This window comes from Microcaecilia unicolor, chromosome 5 (genome assembly GCF_901765095.1).
Source record: "Microcaecilia unicolor chromosome 5, aMicUni1.1, whole genome shotgun sequence".
Classification (NCBI taxonomy): domain Eukaryota; kingdom Metazoa; phylum Chordata; class Amphibia; order Gymnophiona; family Siphonopidae; genus Microcaecilia; species Microcaecilia unicolor.
The window spans coordinates 158,366,291-158,388,242 of NC_044035.1; the positions used below are offsets into that span (position 1 = coordinate 158,366,291).

The 21,952-nt window shown below is 43.9% G+C and overlaps 1 protein-coding gene across 3 annotated transcripts in view; it reads left to right on the forward strand.

Moving 5' to 3' along the window:
• Nucleotides 1-21,952, forward strand: part of ASCC1 (activating signal cointegrator 1 complex subunit 1) — a 121,057-nt gene that overhangs the window by 24,047 nt on the left and 75,058 nt on the right. For all 3 annotated transcript variants that reach the window (XM_030203490.1, XM_030203492.1, XM_030203491.1), the window contains exons 7-8: nt 7,407-7,526; nt 17,834-17,958. In XM_030203490.1, the coding sequence (XP_030059350.1) occupies nt 7,407-7,526; nt 17,834-17,958 (245 nt within the window). The remainder of the gene's footprint in view (nt 1-7,406; nt 7,527-17,833; nt 17,959-21,952) is intronic.

Consider the following 21,952-nt stretch of genomic DNA (forward strand, 5'->3'; position numbering starts at 1 on the left):
TCCTAAGGAAAGGGTCACGATACCATTGCATCTTATCCTTAAGGATGCACTGATGAAAAATGGGAATCTCCCCTCTCAGAGCAGGTCACACCAAAGAATGTATCATATCCAAAGACTCCTGAATTTAAAAAAAAGCTCAACTACTACATCATTCTCTGGTGGTCGAATCCGCCCTCAAATGATCTAGGAGCTCCAGGACTCATGCTCAGCACCCCCAGGTGGAGAGGCTCAGACACTAGACTCGTGTGGGAGTTCATTGCGTGCATCCTGTTTTACCAGCTCTACCACAAGCCTTTACTTGCAGTCTTTGGTCCACAGTACTCTGTCTTGTGTATTCTCTTCCACTGGAGCAGGCCACAGAGCTTTGCCAGTTAGCCGGAATGCAGCTGGCATGTAGAAAATATCTGGCCAGGGGCACATATGACTCTTTTGACATAGCGTCCAGACTCTCCACCATGGGTTATGGGGATGTGCAGACTGTCTTTGACATGGTTCCTCACAGGAGGCCCTTGAATAAACTTAACAGGCTGAAGATAGGACCCAACATGGTGAACTGGATTAGGAACTGGTTGACAGACGCCAGGGGGTGGTGGTTAATGGAATTCACTCGGGTAAGGGAAAGGTGAGTAGTGGAGTGCCTCAGGGATCGGTTCTGGGGCCGATTCTGTTCAATATATTTGTGGGCGACATTGCCAAAGGGTTAGAAGGTAAAGTTTGCCTTTTTGCGGATGATACTAAGATTTGTAACAGAGTGTACAGCCCGGAGGGAGTGAAAAACATGAAAAAGGATTTGCAGAAGCTAAAAGAATGGTCTAATATTTGGTAATTAAAATTCAATGCAAAGAAATGCAAAGTGATGCTCTTAGGGAGTAGAAATCCACAGGAGATGTGACCCCGATATTGACTGGCTAAATGTAACATCAGTGCATGCTAGAGAAGTGAAATTCCTTGATGTAATCAAGGACTGCTCTATGGAGTAGCTGGTTCAGGAGCCAACAAAAGGAGGAACAATTCTAGACCAAGTCTTTAGTGGAGCGAATGATCTGGTGCAGGAGGTAATGGTGCCGGGGCCTCTTAATAATAGTGTTCATAACATGATCAGATTTGATATAAGCTCTAGAGTAAGTACACACAGGAAATCCAATATGATAGCATTTAACTTTCAAAAAGGAGACTATGATAAAATAAGAAGAATGGTGAAAAAAAAACTTAGAGGAGCAGCTGCAAAGGTCAAAAATTTATATCAGGTGTGGATGCTGTTCAAAAATACGATTCTGGAAGCTCAGGCCAAATATATTCCATGTATTAAAAAAGGAGGAAGGAAGACCAAATGACAGCCTGCGTGGATAATAAGTGAGGTGAAAGAAGCTATTAGAGCTAAAAGAAAATCCTTCAGAACATGGAAGAAAGATCCAACTGAAAATAATAGGAAACTACATAAAGAATGGCAAATCAAATGCAAAGTGCTGATAAGGAAGGCAAAGAGAGACTTTGAAAAGAAGATTGCGTTTGAGGTAAAAACGCATAGTAAAAACTTTTTTAGGTATATTAAAAGCAAGAAGCTGACAAAAGAATCGGTTGGACCGCTAGATGACCGAGGGTAAAAGGGGCACTCATGGAAGATAAGCCCATAGTGGAGAGGTTAAATGAATTCTTTGGTTTGGTCTTCATCGAGGAAGATGTGGGAGACATACCGGTGCCAGAAGTGGTATTCAATGCTGATGAGTCAGAGAAACTGAATCGAATCTCTATAAACCTGGAAGATGTAGTGGGGCAATTTGACAAATTGAAGAGTATCAAATCACCAGGACTGGATGGTATACATCCCAGAATAATGATAGAATTGAAAAATGAACTTGCAGAACTATTGTTAGTAACATGTGATTTATCTTTAAAATCAAGCATGATACTGGAAGATTGGAGGGTGGCCAATGTAATGCCGATTTTTAAAAAGGGTTCCAGAGGTGATCCGGGAAACTACAGACCGGTGCTGGGCAAAATGATAGAGACTATTATAAAGAACAAAATTACAGAGCATATTCAAAAGCGTGGATTAATGAGACAAAGTCAACGTGAATGTAGTGAAGGGAAATCTTGCCTCACCAGTCTACTACATTTCTTTGAAGGGGTGAACGAACACGTGGATAAAGGTGAGCTGGTCGATATTGTGTATCTGGATTTTCAAAAGGCATTTGACAGAGTACCTCATGAAAGACTCCAGAGGAAATTGGAAAGTCATGGGATAGGAGGTAGTGTTCTATTGTGGATTAAATACTGGTTAAAAGATAGAAAACAGAGAGTAGGGTTAAATGGTCAGTGTTCTCAATGGAGAAGGGTAGATAATGGGGTTCCGCAGGGGTCTGTGTTGGGACCGCTGCTTTTTACCATATTTATAAATGATCTAGATATGGGAATAACTAGTGAGGTAATTAAATTTGCTGACGACACAAAGTTATTCAAAGGTGTTAAATCACGAGAGGATTGTGAAAATTGCAAAGTGACCTTACAAGACTGTGAGTCTGGGCTTCAAAATGGCAGATGATGTTTAATGTGAGCAAGTGCAAAGTGATGCATGTGGGGAAGAGGAACCCAAACTATAGATACGTGATGCAAGGTTCCACATTAGGAGTCACGGACCAAGAAAGGGATCTAGGTGTCATGGTTGATGATACTTTGAAACCCTCAGCTCAAGTGTGCTGTGGTGGCAAAGAAAGTAAATAGAATGTTGGGTATTATTGGGAAAGGAATGTAAAATTTAAAAAGAGGATGTTATAATGCCTTTGTTTCCCTCTATGGTGCGACCACACCTTGAATACTGTGTGCAATTCTGGTCACCGCATCTCAAAAAGAAGATATAATGGAATTAGAAAAGGTACAGAGAAGGGCAATGAAAATGGTAAAGGGAATGGGATGACTTCCCTATGAGGAAAGGCTGAAACAGCTTGGGCGCTTCAGCTCGGACAAAAGACAGCTGAGGGGAGATATGATAGAGGTAGAGTGGAACGGGTAGATGTGAATCGCTTGTTTACTCTTTCCAAAAATACTAGGACTAGGGGCATGCAATGAAGCTACAAAGTAGTAAATTTAAAACAAATTGGGGAAAATATTTCTTCACTCAACATGTAATTGGACTGGAATTCATTGCCAGAGAATGTTGTAAAAGCAGTTAGCTTAGTGGGGTTTAAAAAGGTGTGGATATCTTCCTAAAAGAAAAGTCCATAAACCGTTATTAAAATGGACTTGGGAAAATCCACTGCTTGTTTCTGGGATGAGCAGCATAAAGTATATTGTACTGTTTTGGTATCTTGCCAGGTGCTTGTGACCTGGATTGGACACTGTTGACGACAGGATACTGGGCTTGATGGACCTTCGGTCTGTCCCAATATGGCAATACTTATGTACTTGCGTATGTACTATATACTTATGTTTAGTATGTAGATTAGTAGCATTTTCAAGTGTTCATATCTCCAATCATAATGATATTGTCATTGACACACATTTTGGATGTAAATTCAGTAAGTTCCGCCTTGGCCAGGTTCTAGCTATTGGGAGGATGATACAGTAATAGGAGGTAGATATATTTGGATAGGGAATCATCTTTTATAGAGCCTCCACAGTTTTTGACTCCCATGACACGCCTTCACGTAAGATCAGCACAATGGACTCTATCCTCCCAGTGGTGCCAAGCCACAGGAGGTCTGGAAGGTGTCATCTGAGGGTCCCCAGAGCTTGTTCACTCTCTGTTGTGCTGGACCATTCGATCCAGTTTGACTCTGGGACTGCCATTTCAAATTCCTCAGCCGCAAAAAGTGCTGATGACGGATGCATCTCTCCTGGGTTGGAGAGCTTATGTAGATGGGCTTCACATTCAAGGAGCTTGGTCCGCTAAGGAAACAAATCTCCAGATCAATCTCCTGGAGCTCCAGTTAATGTGGAACACTGTAAAGGCTTTCAGAGATCAGCTGCCTCACCAAATTGTACTTATTCAAATGGACAGTCAGGTTGGCATGTATTACACCAACAAGCAGGGGGGCACTGGATCACGGCCTCTGTGTCAGGAGGCTGTTCAGATGTGGCACTGGGCTCACCAACATGGTATGTTTCTTCGAGCCACTTATCTGGCGGGCAAAAAGTCTGGTTGACAGGCTGAGCAGGGTTATGCAACCACACAAGTGGTCTCTCCACGTGGGTGTAGCCCATGAGATTTTCTGATCGTAGGGTACCTCTACAGTGGATCTCTTTACCATTCATGTGAATCCTCTTGTGGGGAAGACTGTGCTGAAAGTCAGGCAAGATCATGGGACCATGATCTTGATTGCACCATACTGGCCTCGGCAGATCTGGTTCCCTCTTCTTCTATAGTTATCCTCCGAAGAACTGTGGAGATTGGAGTGTTTTCCGACCTTCATCATGCAGAACAAGGGATCTCGTCTGCATCCCAACCTTCGGTCTTTGGCCCTCACAGCCTGGATGTTGAGAACCTAACATTTCCTTTCTTGGATCTTTTGGAGGGTGTCTCCTGGGTCTTGCTGGTTTCCAGGAAAGATTCCACCAAGAGGTGTTACTCTTTTAAATGGAAGAGGTTTGCCGTCTGGTGTGACAGCAAGGCCCTAGATCTCCTCTAGTGTCATACACAGACCCTGCTTGAATACCTTCTACACTTATCAGAGTCTGGTCTTAAAACCAACTCCGTAAGGGTTCACCTCAGTGCAATTATTGCTTACCATCAACTTGTAGATGGTAAGCCCATCTCTGGACAGCCTCTAGTTGTTCGCTTCATGAGAGGTTTGTTGTCAAAGCCCCCTGTCAAATTGCCTGTGTCATGGGACCTCAACGTCATTGTCACCCAGCTGATGAAAGCTCCTTTTGAGCTGCTGAATTCCTTCCATCTGAAGTACTTGACCTGGAAGGTCATTTTCTTGGTGGCTGTTACTTTAGTTTGTAGGGTCAGTGAGCTTCAGGTTCTAGTAGTGGATGCACCTTTATACAAAGTTTCATCACAACAGAGTAGTCCTCCACATGCACCCTAAATTCCTGCCAAAGGTTGTGTCGGACGGAGATCCATCTGAACTAGTCTTGCCAACGTTCTTTCCCTGACCTCATGTCCATCCTGGTGAGAGCACCTTGCACACCTTGGACTGCAAGCGAGCATTGGCCTACTGTATGGAGCAGACTAGACCCCACCGACAGTCCGCCCAACTTTTTGTTTCTTTTGATCCCTACAGGATGGGGGTCGCCATCGGGAAACGCACCATCTCTAAATGGTTGGCAGTGCATTTCCTTCACTTATTCCCTGGCTGGGCTGAATCTGGAGGGTCATGTCAAGGCTCAAAATGTCAGAGCCATGGCTGCATCGGTAGCCAACTTGAGGTCAGCCTCCATTGAAGAAATTTGCAAGGCTGCAACGTGGTCTTCTGTCCACATATTCACATCTCATTACTGGCTTGAGCAGGATACCTGATGTGACAGTCAATTTGGGCAGACACTGTTGCAGAATCTGTTTGGAGTCTAGAATCCAACTCCACCCCCCTAGGCCCGTTTTATTCTGTTCCAGGCTGCACACTTACTCAGTTTGTATTTAGTTTCAGGTTAATCTCGGTTATGTCCTCGCCGTTGTGAGGCCCAGTTGAGCAGTGTTTGTTGTTTTCAGTGATCCTGGATGCTAGAGATACCCAAATTATGAGAATTATGGCCTGCTTGTCCTCTGAGAAAGCGAGGATACTTACCTGTAGCAGGTATTGTCCAAGGACAGCAGGCCTTATATTCTCAAAAACCCACCAATCTCCCCTTGGAGTTGTCTCCTGTTTTTCCTTTTTTTACGCTGTAGTATCTAACTATGGTAACCGTGCTGTTGTGTCGAGCGGGAAGGCACTTGCACATACTCAGTAGAGCGACTCGTGCACCACAAAGCTCTGCTTAAGCTTGTTAGAAGCTCTGGACCGGTCAACATGGGATCGTGTTACCCAATTGTGAGAATATAAGGTCTGCTATCCTCGGATAATACCTGCTACTGGTAAGTATCTTTGCTTTCTTCAGAACCCATCTCTTGGTGAACCAACTATAACCTACCCCCACCTCCCCAAAGCCAAACAAGTTCTCTATTTTTATCCCAATTCTCACTGGTTCTGTCCAAATGTCCTTTACATTGATCTGTAAGTTTTTCCATGTCTGCCAACAACTGCACTCGATGTGTCCAAATGTCCTTTACATTGATCTGTAAGTTTCTCCATGTCTGCCAACAACTGCACTCAATGTATCCAGTTTTGAAAAAGTAGAGACTAACCAAAGACGATTCACCACAGGAATCGCTATATATGTTGATTTATGGCTATTTTATATGTTTTTATCTTTAGAGTATTTTGTTTGACCCCTGATTTAGGCGCTTGTAGGCATCGAAACACGCCCCGTGTCGGGTCCTTTTTTACTTATAACAATAAGGATTGTTGGATCCAAGTCTCCTGTGGTGAATTGTCTTTGGTTAGTCTCTACTTTTGCTTACTGTGATTCGTCATCGTAGAGAATTCCCCGTTTTGTACTTTGGATTTCAATATTCAGTTTTGAAAAGTCATTCCTTTGTGCCTCTGTCTCACATTTGGCAGCTGCTAATCCCAATTATTTGATATGGTGGTGCCAGAGCTAGCTGCTTCTATTACCAAGGCCAAGCAAGCAAAAATTCATGTGATATACATGTTAGTGTTCCCAGAACGGAGAATGAGTAGGGTGGGATTTGCACATGTATGAATTTTATAAAATACACACATGTGCTGATTTCTTCCAGCATACATGCACAAACTTACTCCTTTCCCTGAAGGTATGTAACATTTTGTGGGAGGTTATTTACAAAGGCACATAGATACATATTTAACTATTGGCCTTCCCTGCCTAGATGCCCTGTTATAAAATTACCCTCAAAATGGATTGAATCAGTTTCCTCAGACAAATTATACCGCACACTGGTGAATGCATTTCTAAAGATCTTTAGGCATGGTCTAGGCTGCAGATTTCCTGTTGAGATACCGGGGATCTTTCTTTTATTTTATATTCCCTCCCTACATATAATGCAACAACAGTTCGCACTCTAGGACTATGTGTCAAGGTCCCTGCAGAACCCTGAAATCATGGGTTCCAAATCCAGCCACGAGATGTCACCATTGAGCAATGGCTAAGACTCCCTGTCACTGAGGGTGTGAATACTGCTTCCACAACATCCCCAGCCCCGTCTGTCCTAGGGGGCAGAGGTCCAGAGATCAGAAGCCTGTTTGGTAATCAGACCTAGGTCATTCTCCTGGCAGTGTGCATCTCTTTCCACTGAGCCACCAGGCTAGTTAGATTTGAAAATATTAATTTGGTTGATTCCTGTAAAATCAGGCTAATGTTATTTCTAACAGATTTGCATTTACATGCAGGAAGCTTATGAGAGGGAAGACCCTAAAGGTGGAGGTGGCAGGTATAGAATACATGAACGATGACCCTGGGATGGTAGATGTCCTGTATGCAAAAGTCCAGACAAAGGATGGGTCTGAGTGGTAAGTGTTGTCATCGTTTCCTCTTTTAACTTGGATTTCTGGTATCTAATGTGACGAGAGAGCTCTTGGGAAGACCAATGATCAAGCTATAGTATGTGAAGGGGTGTCTTCAATTTGATGTCTAAATCTGATTTTGGACGTTGTGTGAAAAACGTCCAAAAATCCAGTAGTGAACATGGCCATTTTCAAACCAGAAAAACGTCCAACTTTTTGTTTCAAAAATGGCCATTTTCTATATGTTTTTATGCTCAGTGTGTGCATCTTTTTGGACCATTTTTGAAGAAAAAAAAAAGTTCAAGGGATAAATCAAATCTCTGTAGACTTGGAAGATGTAATGGAGCAATTTGACAGATTGAAGAGTAGCAAATCGCCTGGACTGGATATTATTCATCCCAGAGTACTGATAGAATTAAAAAATGAACTTGCTAGCTCTGTTTTATGGCTGTTTAGGTCAGAAAAGATGGGGTATTTGTTTGTATTGGGGGGACATGTGCTTTGTTATTTGGAATTTACATAAAAAAGAAATATATTGGGAAAAAAAATGAACTTGCAGAACTATTGTTAGTAATATGTAATTTATCTTTAAAATCAAGCATAGTACCGGAAGATTGGAGGGTGGCCAACGTAATGCCAATTTTTAAAAAGGTTTCCAGAGGTGATCTGGGAAATTACAGACTATTGAGCCTGACGTTGGTGCCAGGTAAAATGGTAGAGACTATTATAAAGAACAAAATTACAGAGTATATTCATAAGCATGGATTAATGATACAAACCCAACATGAATTTAGAGAAGGGAAATCTTGTCTCTTTTCAGAAATACTAGGACTAAGGGGCACGCAATGAATCTACAAAGTAGTAAATATAAAACATAGGAAAACATAGTAACATAGTTGATGACGGCAGAAAAAGACCTGCACGGTCCATCCAGTCTGCCCAACAAGATAAACTCATATGTACTACTTTTTGTGTATACCCTACCTTGATTTGTACCTGTCCTCTTCAGGGCACAGACCGTACAAGTCTGCCCAGCACTATCCCCGCCTCTCAACCACCAGCCACGCCTCCCACCACCAGCTCTGGTACAGACCGTATGAGTCTGCCCAGCACTATCCCTGCCTCCCAACCACCAGCCCCGCCTCCCACCACCAGCTCTGGTACAGACCGTATAAATCTGCCCAGCATTATTCCCGCCTCCCAATCACCAGCCCTGGCACAGACCGTATAAGTCTGCCCAGCACTATCCCTGCCTCCCAACCACGAGCCCCGCCTCCACCACCGGCTCTGCCACCCAATCTCGGCTAAGCTCCTGAGGATCCATTCCTTCTGAATAGGATTCCTTTATGTTTATCCCACGCATGTTTGAATTCCGTTACCGTTTTCATTTCCACCACCTCCCGCGGGAGGGCATTCCAAGCATCCACCATTCTCTCCGTGAAGAAATACTTCCTGACATTTTTCTTGAGTCTGCCCCCCTTCAATCTCATTTCATGTCCTCTCGTTGTACCGCTTCCCCTCTCCAGAAAAGGTTCGTTTGCGGATTAATACCTTTCAAATATTTGAACGTCTGTATCATATCACCCCTGTTTCTCTTTTCCTCCAGGGTATACATGTTCAGGTCAACAAGTCTCTCCTCATATGTCTTGGAACGTAAATCCCATACCATTCTCGTAGCTTTTCTTTGCACCGCTTCCATTTTTTTAACATCCTTCGCAAGATACATCCTCCAAAACTGAGCACAATACTCCAGATGGGGCCTCACCAACGTCTTATACAGGGGTATTAAAACCTCTTTTCTTCTGCTGGTCACACCTCTCTCTATACAGCCTGGCAATCTTCTAGCTACGGCCACCGCTTTGCCACACTGTTTCGTCGCCTTCAGGTCCTCAGATACTATCACCCCAAGATCCCTCTCCCCGTCCGTACCTATCAGACTCTCCCCACCTAACACATACGTCTCCCTTGGATTTCTACTCCCTAAATCCATCACTTTGCATTTCTTCGCATTGAATTTTAATTGCCAAACGTTAGACCATTCTTCTAGCTTCCGCAGATCTTTTTTCATGTTTTCCACTCCCTCTGGGGTGTCCACTCTGTTGCAAATCTTAGTGTCATCCGCAAAAAAGCAAGCTTTACCTTGTAACCCTTCGGCAATGTCACTCACAAATATATTGAATAGAATCGGCCTCAGCACCGATCCCTGAGGCACTCCACTACTCACCTTTCCCTCCTCTGAGTGAATTCCATTTACCACTACCCTCTGGCGTCTGCCCGTTAACCAGTTCCTAATCCAGTTCACCACTTCTGATCCTATCTTTAGTCTGTCTAGTTTATTCAAGAGCCTCCTGTGGGGAACCGTGTCAAAAGCTTTGCTGAAATCTAAGTAGATTACGTCCATAGCACGTCCTTGATTTAATTCTCCGGTCACCCAGTCAAAGAATTCAATTAGATTCGTTTGGTACGATTTCCCTTTGGTGAAACCATGTTGTCTCGGATCTTGCAACTTATTTGCTTCTAGGAAATTCACTATCCTTTCCTTCAGCATCGCTTCCATTACTTTTCCAATAATCGAAGTGAGGCTTACCAGCCTGTAGTTTCCGGCTTCTTCCCTATCACCACTTTTGTGAAGAGGGAACACCTCCACCATTCTCCAATCCCACGGAACCTGTCCCGTCTCCAAGGATTTATTAAACAAATCTTTAAGAGGACCCGCCAGAACCTCTTTGAGCTCCCTCAATATCCTGGGGTGGATCCCGTCCGGTCCCACTGCTTTGTTCACCTTTAGATTTTTAAGTTGTTCATACACACTCTCTTCTGTGAACGGTGCTATATCCACTCCATTCTCACATGTACTTTTGCCAGTCCATTGTGGTCCTGCCCCAGGATTTTCTTCTGTGAAAACAGAACAAAAGTATCTATTTAGCAAATTTGCTTTTTCTTCATCATTGTCTACATAGCAGTTCGCAGCATCTTTCAGTCTCACAATTCCCTTTTTAGTCTTCCTCCTTTCACTAATATATCTTGTGATAAGTTTGAGACTGTCCTATACGGGGTAGGCCACTAGAGGGTGCTAGTAGGAGAATAGGTGGAGGTTGCTAGGACTGGGGAGAGCCCTGGGATGTCCACAGGTGTGGGAGGTTATGGGCTGGATCCTGTGTAGCTAATTAACCACTTTATACCCCACCTGAGTTGTGAAAGGAAGAGAAGTGAGCTAGCAGCAGAAGAAGAGAGAGCCCCTGAAAGATACTGGCTAACCTTATGGATTTGTGGTGGACTGGGTGTCCAAAGGAGATCAGCAGGCTGGAAATCCTGGGGTAAGAAGTCCCTAAAGCATTAGTGTTTGACTGTCAACCTTATTTTCAAAGCACTTAGCCTCCCAAAGTTCCATAGAAACCTATGGAACGTAGCCTCCCAAAGTGCTTTGAAAATATGCCTCACAATGTGTGTCCTTAGTACTTATATGAACTGTGTGTTCAGTGAAAGGACTGTGTGTCCAAAGAAGAAAGGACTGTGTGTCCAGAACTGTGTGTTCAAAGAGGGGACTGTGTGTCCAAAGAAGAAAGGACTGTGTGTCTAAAGTACTGAGAGAAGCAGGCTGCAAAGCCTGGGGTTGAGAGTCCCCAAAGTATTGGTGTAGTACCGAGCCCATGTATCTGTGTGGGGAGGCTCAGTATGAAGATCTATGAAAGCAGAAAGTATTAAGCTAGAAGAAGTGTGCCCAGGGGCTGGAATAAAGAGTTGCCTGAGAAATATGCAGTTGGTGAGACCTGTTTTATTTGCTGAGTGGGAACCAGGTCACCCTGAGCTAGAAGGGGTAGCACACTAATTTGCATCTGATCTGCATATCGAGCACCAGGTCACCCTGAGTGAGAAGGGGGATATCACAATCTGAAGAAATTTTTGTCACCCCTCCTTACATTTCTAGCCATTTGTTCTTCCGCATGCGCTTTCGCCAGACGTATCTCTCTCTTGGCTTCTTTCAGTTTCATCCGGTATTCCTCCCCGTGTTTCTCTTCTTGAGTTTTTCTGTATTTCAGGAACGCCAACTCTTTAGCCTTTATTTTCCCAGCCACTTGTTTGGAGAACCATATCTGTTTTCCTTTTTCTCTTGCTTTTATGTACTCACCTTACATAAAGGTATGTGGCCCTATTTATAGCTTCTTTCAGCTTGGACCACTGTCCTTCCACTTCTCGTTCATCCTCCCATCCCATCAGCTCCTTCCCCCATTTTACTAAAGTCAGCACGCTTGAATTCCAGGACTTTGATTTTTGAGTGGCCGCCCACCACTTTAGCCGTCATATCAAACCAAACCATTTGATGGTCACTGCTGCCCAGGTGGGCACCCACTCGGACATTTGACACACTATCCCCATTTGTGAGCACCAGATCCAGCGTGGCTCCCTCCCTTGTGGGTTCCGTCACCATTTGTCTGAGCAGAGCACTTTGAAAAGCATCCACGATCTCTCTACTTCTTTCTGATTCCGCAGACGGAACTTTCCAATCTACATCCAGCAGATTGAAATCTCCCAGCAACAGCACCGCTCTCTTCTTTCCCAACTTACGGATATCTGCGACCAGATCTTTATCTAGCTCATCCAATTGTGTCGGAGGTCTGTAGACAACACCCACGTGTACAGAGGTTTTGTCATCTCTTTTTAAGGTGATCCATATCGCTTCTTCCTTTCCCCAGGTCCCTGACATTTCAGTTGCCTCGATGGCAATTTTCACATACAGAGCTACTCCTCCACCTTTTCGACCCTCTCTATCCTTCCTAAATAGATTATAGCCTGGTATGTTTGCATCCCATTCATGGGAACCATTTAGCCATGTCTCCGTGATTGCAACAATGTCTAAGTCTGCCTCCAACATCAGGGCTTGAAGGTCATGAACTTTATTGCTTAGACTGCGAGCATTTGTGGTCATCACTTTCCATCTACATTTTCTGGTATGTGTTTCAACATTTGTGATTTGGGGGTGTTTTTTGTCTTTGGGTACCTTCATATCTTTTTGTTCCACCTCCATTGCTTTTTCTTCCGCCTCAGTTCTATTTTGAGGAACATCACAGTTCTGTAATGGAGCAAAAGAATTCTGTAGGGGCAACACTTGTGAGGGTGGATGCCTCTGTGTCACATAACGAAGTCTGCCTGAGCCTACAGTGAACCATCTATTCTTAGGTGGTTTTATCCTTTGAGGCAGTGGTGTGAATTTCGTTTGATTCTGTGCATTATGATGTTGTGCAGTCTTAGAAGTTGCTTTAAGTGCATCTAATTCCTGCTTTACTTTATTGAGCTCCTGTTTTAAACTAGTGAGCTGATGACAGATAGGACAAGCCTTAAGGCTCCAGATGATTGGCCTTGAAACTAAAGCACCACAATTACAGAGAATAAAAGTCATCCTGATTTGTTGGAATGGGTCTGAACAGGTATGCTATTTCTGCATACAATGTGTAATTAAACTCTGGAATTCATTGCCAGAGAATGTGGTAAAAGCAGTTAGCGGTGCTTAAAAAAGGTTTGGATAACTCGCTAAAAGAAAAGTCCATAAACCATTATTAAGAAGGACTTGGGGAAAATCCATTGCTTATTTCTAGGATAAGCAGCATAAAATGTACTGTACTGTTTTGGGATCTTGCCAGGTACTTGCAACTTGGATTGGCCACTGTTGGAAACAGGATGCTGGTCTTGATGGACCTTCAGTCTGTCCCAGTGTGGCAACGCTTATGTTCTTAAAAAAAATCAGTACAATTCTACTTGTTTTACACCACTCAGGATTTTGTAGATCTTAATCATATCTCCCCTCAGCTGTCTCTTTTTTCAAGCTGAAGAGCCCTAACCTCTTTAACCTTTCCTCATATGAGAGGAGTTAATTCCCTTTTATCATTTTGGTCACTCTTTTTTTAAATCTTTTCAGTAACCTATATCTTTTTTGAGATATGGCAACCAGAATTGAACACAATAGAGGTGAGGTCACACTATGGAGTGATATAGAGGCATTATATTGTTCTTGGTCTTATTTACCATCCCTTTCCTAATAATTCCTAGCATCCTGTTTGCTTTTTTGGCTTCCACCGCACACTGGGCAGAGGATTTCAGCCTGTTGTCTACAACAACTCCTAGATCTTTTTCTTGGGTGCTGACCCCCAAGATGGACCCTAGCATCAAGTAACTATGATTTGGATTATTCTTCCCAATGTGCATCACTTTGCATTTATCCACATTAAATTTCATCTGCAATTTGGATGCTCAGTCTTCCCAATTTCCTAATGTCTTCCTGCAATTTTTCACAGTCCATATGTGTTTTGAACAACCTTGCATAGTTTTGTGTCTTCTGCAAATTTAATCACCTCATTTGTTCTTCTGATTTCCAGATCATTTATAAATATGTTAATTAGCACCAGTCCCAGTACAGATTTCTGTGGACCTAGGTCCTCCGAGGCAGGATAGTTTTCAGTGGAAGTTTCCAATTGCACTTTATTAGGATCAATCTTATTGTTCCTTTTAATGGAAAAATAGAATAATTATAAATTTCATAACGAAGCACATATTAATCAGCCAGTTCTCTGATGGGAAATAGCCAAAGCTATCCTTAGAAGTGAAATCATAGCACATGCATCCAGGCAAAACAAAATGAGAGAGAAATCTTGAGACAAGAAAAACAAAGTGATTAGAGGTAGGGCCTTCACAAATGTGGTCATAATCTTTTGGCATCTTAAACAGCATTAAGGGCTCCTTTTACTAAGCCGCGGTAGTGATTCCTGGTACAGCAAATGCGATGAGTCCATTCAGTTCTTATAGCCTTCGTTGCATTTGCTGCACGGGAATCATGGCTTGGTAAAAGGAGCCCTAAATGAACTACTCCACCAGCGAGCAACTAAATCCTTGACATATTATAAACGCCAACATTTTCCTCATGGGAGCAAAAGTTGTAAGTTCTTAGGTCATTTAGTTAAATCTTAAAAGAGGCACTTCCAAAATTTTATAATTGCAGAATAGAACACCAACTTTTCTTCATGGAAGCAAAAGTTACAAGTTCTTAGCTCATTTGGTTAAATCTTAAAAAAGGCACTTCCAAAATTTTACAATTGCAGAATAGAACATTGCAATCCCCCCCCCCCCCCCCCCCCCCCCACACACACACTCTTTCACACACACAATTTACATTCAGAGATCAATTCAATTTTCAAACAATTTTATGACCTCTTATATGCAGCCTCGGACAAGTACTCTTTTAGACGGATCCTTATTTCTGGAGAATCTTAATTTATCTAAAATGTCTAATGCTCGGAAGATATTTTATAATGCCCCAATCTCAGATGGAGAATTTGCCTTAGCCGTACAAGAAAGCGCTCTTAATAAAGTGCACCATCCAGATGTGTTCCGGCTTTACAAAATTTTCCAGGAAAAGATTGGGCCTGTGCTGCTGAATTTATTTAATTATATGGTCAATAATAAAGTGATGCCGGAATCCTTGAAGATAGCTCAAATGGTTTTGGTCCCTGTTTACTAAGCCGCGCTAGAGACGCATTAGTGCTTTTAGCGCGTGCTAACTGTGTAGGCACCCACAATATTCCTACGGGTGCTTACACAGCACGTGCTAAAAACGCTAGCGCACCTTAGTAAACAGGGCCCTTTAAGACCCAAGTTTCCCCCCATTCATACCGACTTATATCGTTATTGAATTTTGAGATAAAATTATTTGCAAAAGGTTTGGCCAGTCGCTAGGCTCCTCAGGTATTGCCTTCACTGATGGAGAGCTCCCAAGTAGGGTTTGTCCAGGATATAATGACCACTAAAATTGTATGGTCAATTTTGGCCTCCTTGGAGGTGGTCCAAGAACAGGGCATGTCTTCCCTTTTAAAAAGTTTTGATGCAGAGAAGGTATTCAACCATGTTTAATGGAACTTTCTTTTTAAGTACTTAGGGCTTATTGGATAGAAGGGTTTTTTTTTTTTTGCTTTTGGGATAGAAGGGTTTTTTTCAAGGCTGCAGTGCATGTTCTATACTTGGATGACAAAGCTATAATGTATGTAAATGAGATATATTCACAGCCCTTTCTCATCTGTGAAGGCATGCGCCAGGGGTGTCCATTGTCTCCTTTTCGTTTTGACCTTGGATCCCCTTATCAGAGATATTCAAGTGGGGTACATTCCAAACACTCAGAATTGACAGTTTCTGCATTTGGGGATGACCTATTAGTACATATCATTGATCCCCAAATTTCACTTAGTGTTGATGGAGCTTTTTGCTGAATATGGAGACATTTCGGGGTTTTAAGTTGAATTGGTTGAAATCCCTGGTGCTGGCCTCTTTGGATAAGGTTCGGTACGATAGGCAAGTTATTCTTTCTGATATCTGGGGATCTAGCTGACGATGCAGATGTCGGTTATATCAGCTTAATGTTACTTATTTGCTTACCTCTACTTCTGAAACATTATCAAACTGGCAGTGACTTCCTCTTGGTCTGCACGGTAGAATCCATTTGTTTAAAATAGTTGAATTTCCAAGGTGGCTATATGTATTGCAAATGCTGTCCATTAAATTGCTGAAGAAAGATTTGCATGGGTTTTTTTTTATAGACAGTTATCAAAATTTTGTTGGGGAGGCAAAAAGCCTAAACTACTCTAAAAATTTTTATTGGGTAATTGGCAGGGAGGGGTATGGGATTGCCTGATTTTATACAAATATAAGCAGGCATGTTTGTCGTCATCTGGGTGACTGGCTTTTGGAGAGAGAAGATTATACTCCAGTACAGGTTGAGACAGATTTTTTTTGACCCTTGGCATTTTAAGTTCCTTTTATAAGGGCCTCTGAAGCTCCTTCCATTGTATCTACGACAAAGTTTCGTGTTATGACTCTTGTGAGTATTGTGGCAGGATTTGACCAGATATTGTGGTTAAATTCCACTACATCAGATCTTTTACGCCTCAGGGGCAATGCAGCATTCCTTCCAGGGATTGAGAATGGGACTTTTAGAAATTGGGAACATAAGGGTATCTCATGTTTGGAGCATGTACTGCAACCAGATGGTACATTAATGCCATTACAGAGTTTGGGAGGGGCACTTTGGTTCAGTTGGCTGATATCTTTTTCTCATCGTCAGTTGTGACACCATATTGCTGCCCTAAACAAAACTGGGTTATCTGCCAAACATAGTTCAAGATTTACTTCATTTTTAAAAATGATTGGCAGGGATAGACTTTCAGTACCAGAACTTCATAAAGCGCTGCTAGAGATCTTTCCTCTGAAACATTTGTCAGAATTGACAGCAAAGTGGTGTGCAGATCTAAACAGAGCACCTTCTTCTTTGGATCTTTTTACATTGATATCTAGAATACCAGATTTGATGATCAATGCTAAATTGTGGGAATGTCAGTTCAGGGTGATCGATCGTGCCTATATCACTCAAACTCAAATTTTTAAAATGGGTAGGACTGATTCACCTCTTTTCCAGAAGCGCTCTCAAGCTCCCAGCACTTTCTTTCACGCTTTTTAGGAATGCCCACATGTTTTTTTGTTCTGTAGATCGGTTGTTCGGTACTTGGAGTGCATACTGGGTTCTTCAATACCACTCCCGGCATCAGGCTTCTTTCTGGATAAGCATGAGGTTTTTGCATTGCAGAGCAGGGGAGGCTGTTTACTAATATGCAAGGTGGCCCTATTGGATAAGAAGACTATTCCTAAGGTCTGGTCTGTAATAGACTCACCCTTGTTCTGAGGTTGGCATAGAATGTTGCATCCCAGTGTGTTATTGGAGAAACAAAAAGTTTGTCCTATAAACGTAAAAAGCAATTTGTATTAGTTTAGGATCGTTATATTAAGTCTCTTTCATCTAGGGCCTGAAGTTTAGTGCTTAACACACTATAATTGAGTGGAAGTGAGATGGTAGAAGTGTTCTGTCTCAGAGCACCCCCATTATTTTTGTTTTTTAGCTGAAGGACTTTTATCTAATGGAGTGAGAGGCTATAAGAAACAAGGACTATCACTGGGTAATTAGTATGGTTATGTCGCTTACCCTTTCGGTGTTCTAATATACATGTTATTATGTCTAATGAGAGATATCTTCTTAGCTCATTCTCTGTTTAAGTTGTTGTAATGTAACTTTTTATATTTTATAATAAACAGATTTAAATATGTAAGGGATCTTTCATTTTATTTACAGCTTTTGTAATTATTTTTTTTTCTCTTGGGGAGTAGTGTGCTCTGCTGAAGAGACTAGAAGAAATCTGGCATTTCAAATGACAAATCAGTCATTCCCAATGAATGCAGATTCTTACTGTCCATGTTCTTTCCTTGCTCTTTCTCTTCTCCAGGTTGCAGCTTTTGGCTGACAGACTGATGGAAAGATTTCTGAACTCTGGACTCATGCTGAAGGAGTGGGACAGGGTGAAACTACACGCTACTGTTATGAACACACTTTTCCGAAGAGATCCTTATGGTGTGTATCCTGTGATGAGTATACCTCAGTGTATCAGGTAGTGGGGTCTGTCTTGTGTTCCTCTTTACTGTATCAAATCTTATTAGAACTCTTAAATTTGCTGAGTTTAAGATGACTCAGAATTGTATTAGCAGTCTAATACTTGGACATTTTCAATGCTTTTTTCAGTTAGAAAAGGAGGAATGTATAGAGGAAAGTTCAGCACTGGGCTAGGCGATATCCTTCCTTCTCTTCCTGCTCGGGAGAGGCGGTATGTGTGCACCTAGAGCAAAGAGTCCTAGCAATCAAAGAATATGTGTTGTCTCTGGAGGTTGGAGTGGCTGACCTGGATGAATTGAGGCAGACAGAGGTATATGGAAGAGATCTTCAGGGTCTTAGCAGAGTGGTCCTACCTCCACTCTGGGAGCTCCTGTATTGCTTTGGAGCAGTAAGATTAGCAGGAATTGAGACAGACAGGTATATAAAGGAGATGTTCACTGGCCTACAGTGTTCCCACTTCCATTTTGGCAACCTCTGTGCTAATTTGGAGAAGCAAGATAACTGATAACCAGGTGTTAGGATTGTGAGGGTTCAACCAAATAGGGAGCCCTTGGACCATGGAGCTCTGAACCAGAGAGAACTCCGGAGTCAGCAGATGGTTTCACCACCAGGGTGAATTGAATACTGGAACTCTAGGAAAGGAAGCCCGGCATATATAGCTGAAGATCAGGAGACAAGAACCATGGGCAGTGGACCAGATCACAGGAACTAACAGCAGGAGACTGGAACTTGGGAACAAGGCAGCAGATTAGAACTCGGGAACAGGCTGGCAACCACAGGTATGAGAGTTGAACAAGTTGTAGATTGTAGTTGGGGAGCTCTGGGAAATAGCTCCTGGTCCAGAAGCAGAACTGCAGCGGGCCCAGCGGGAGTTTCTTCCATGGTCCAGAAAGCCGTATCTTCGATGCGCGCCCATGCCCTAGGGCTCCACCCTTGATTTAGCAACGCTGCCCTGACACTGGCAAGGAAGAGAATGCCCTTGGACCGCGATCCTCCCCCTGCCGGTAAGGTGGAAGGTCCAGTCACAGCCGAGAGCCATGACACCAGGAAAGAGCATCATCTGTCAAACAGGAAGTAATGTGTAGCTGGGACCCCTTGTCTAAATGATGTTATCCTCTTGCACCAAAGATATCTCGTTAGGCTTGTGTATCCTGGAAGGTAGGACTTGGACCACCATTATTGTTGGTGGTTTGATCATTATGGATATAGATTGCTGGGTGGCTGGAGTCCATGAGGATTATTCAGTAACTTCATTTCCTGGTGCAAAAGTAGTAGACCTCATGCACTGGATTGTATAGAGCTTTCTGCCTCGCCTCACCCCTTGCGTGGAACAAACTCCCTGAGCCCATACGCCAGGCCCCCTCCCTGCCCATCTTCAAATCATTGCTCAAAACCCACCTCTTCAATGTCGCCTTCGGCACCTAACCACTACACCTCTACTCAGGAAATCTAGACTGCCCCAACTTGACATTTCGTCCTTTAGATTGTAAGCTCCTTTGAGCAGGGACTGTCCTTCCTTGTTAATTTGTACAGCGCTGCGTAACCCTAGTAGTGCTCTAGAAATGTTAAGTAGTAGTAGTAGTATGGTGAGGAATCAGCTGTCGTGGATACCAATAACATAGGAATATAAGGAAGGAGCCACTGGAGGCTAAATTTAGGTTGTTGTGTGGACGAGGCAGTGGTGCTGGAAAGAGGGCTTTGGATTCCGGCAGAATGGACTTGATCTTAACCAAAATGAAGTCTGTCTACTGGCACTAACGATTCAAAAAGGAGAGAGTGCAATTTTTAAACAAGGTCATGGGTGAAAGCCAGCAGTCATTCAGCAGTGCAGGGGTTAGAGTACAGAATATATTTATTGTAATATATATTCTGTCAATCATAGGTGGTTCACAAAACTGACATATGAAATCTGACATTATTAAATCACTAAAACAGTACAAACATTCTGAAACAGGAAAACATTATAGTCGAACATGGCGAATTTGGTAAATAATCCACTAAGCTTGAAGAGGAAAGAGATTTGGATTTGACTCCTGACTTTTTAGTAGTAACTCAAGGCAAGTTCCATATCATCATGCTGATCAATCCATAGACTGGTGGGTTGTGTCCATCTACCAGCAGGTGGAGATAGAGAGCAATCCTTTTGCCTCCCTATATGTGGTCATGTGCTGCCGGAAACTCCCCAGTATGTTCTCTATCTCAGCAGGTGGTGGTCACACACAGCAGCAGCTCTGGCTAGGCCTCCAAGCCTAATTTTTAGGTTTTGTTGAGTGCCTGGGGTTGAGGGCTCTTCTTGAGCAAGTGCAAACCTGGTGGTGCCAGGTCCCTCCTTTTCTCCCCCCTCCCGCTGGCTCCGTTTAAAAAAAAAAAAAAAAAATTTGGACGTCCTTAAGGGCGTTTATTTCGACGTTTATTTAAACGTTTATTGCAGCTACTCACTGGGACACCAGGTCGTTACAGCTCGGAGCGGAAAGCAGGTAATTTTTACCTTTTTGTAGCGGGCAGGGGGTTCCCCGATTGATCTCCACGTGGCTGATGGCGTCGGAGGGCGAGGGCGCAAAGAATCGCTCCCCGGACCGCGTGTGCGCGTCTAGCGGGGATGCGGGGGTTTTAAAGTCTGATTCGCCCTTCTTGGGTGTCAGTTTGGAGGCCGGTCAGTGTCCCGGTTCTTCCTCGGGTGCGGCGGTTTTTCCCGCCATAAACGCCCATCCCCCGCTGCTCGCCTCCGCCATCTTGGCCGGCCACGCTGCTCGGACGGCTTCTTCTTGGGCCGCCCTTCAGGTGGGAAATGTTAATGCCATGGCCGCCCTTCATTTGGGCGACGGCAGAAAAGCGGCTAAAGTTAAGCGCCATTCTTCCCGCGCGGCTCCTTCACGGAGTGTCGCGCCGGACGCCATCTTGGATGCGCAGCATGTTTCTCCCCCGCTCTTGCGAGCGCCGGTTGAGGGTGCGTCTAGGGCTGTGGCCCAGGCTGCTGAAGTGCACAGTCTGGGGGGTTTCTCCCCCGAGTTTATTTTGCTGCTGCATCAGGCCTTTCTTATGCAAAACGCTGCCCCTTCTCCCTTGTCCGATAAAGGGGTTGAGGCCCCCGGAAGTAAACACCCTCGGGTGGATTCCCAGGCCTTAGAGGACTCTGTTTCCTCTGATGTAGATGAGGGCAGCGTATCTGAGTTCTCCCAACGGTCCTTTGGGGATTCCTTGGAGGAGACGGATTCCCGCTCGGATGGAGCGGATGACCCCTCTGCAGCACGGATCTTTCGCTCAGAGGATTTGTCCAACCTGTTAGTGCAGGCCATGAGCAATTTGAAGATTTCCTCGCCAGAGGACGTCTCTCCCTCAGCCCCTGTTGGCTCTGCCATTATGCTGGGGACGAAGCGCCCGCCTAGAACCTTCCACGTGCATGATGCCATGCACACCTTAATTTCGGCTCAATGGGATGTCCCGGAAGCGAGACTCAAAGTGGCTAGGGCTATGTCCCGCCTCTATCCTTTGCCTGAAAGTGAACGTGAGGCCTTTATTTGGCCTACCGTGGATTCTTTAATCACTGCGGTGACTAAGAAAACGGCGTTGCCGGTGGAAGGTGGCACGGCCCTAAAGGACGCCCAAGACAGAAGATTGGAAGTGGCTTTAAGGTCGTCCTTCGAGGCGGCTGCCTTAAGTTTGCAGGCCTCAGTTTGCGGCTCCTATGTGGCCAGAGCGTGCCTGACGATGGTGCAGCGGGCTTCCCCCTCGGATCCTTCCTTGAGGGCTGATTGGCCGGCCCTGGAATCGGGCTTGGCTTATTTGGCAGACTTACTGTATGATGTCTTGAGAGCCTCGGCTAAAGGTATGGCTCAGACAGTCTCTGCGCGGCGCTGGCTTTGGCTGAAACATTGGTCTGCTGACCATGCCTCTAAGTCCTGCCTAGCTAAGTTGCCTTTTAAAGGCAAGCTGCTCTTTGGGGTCGAGCTGGACA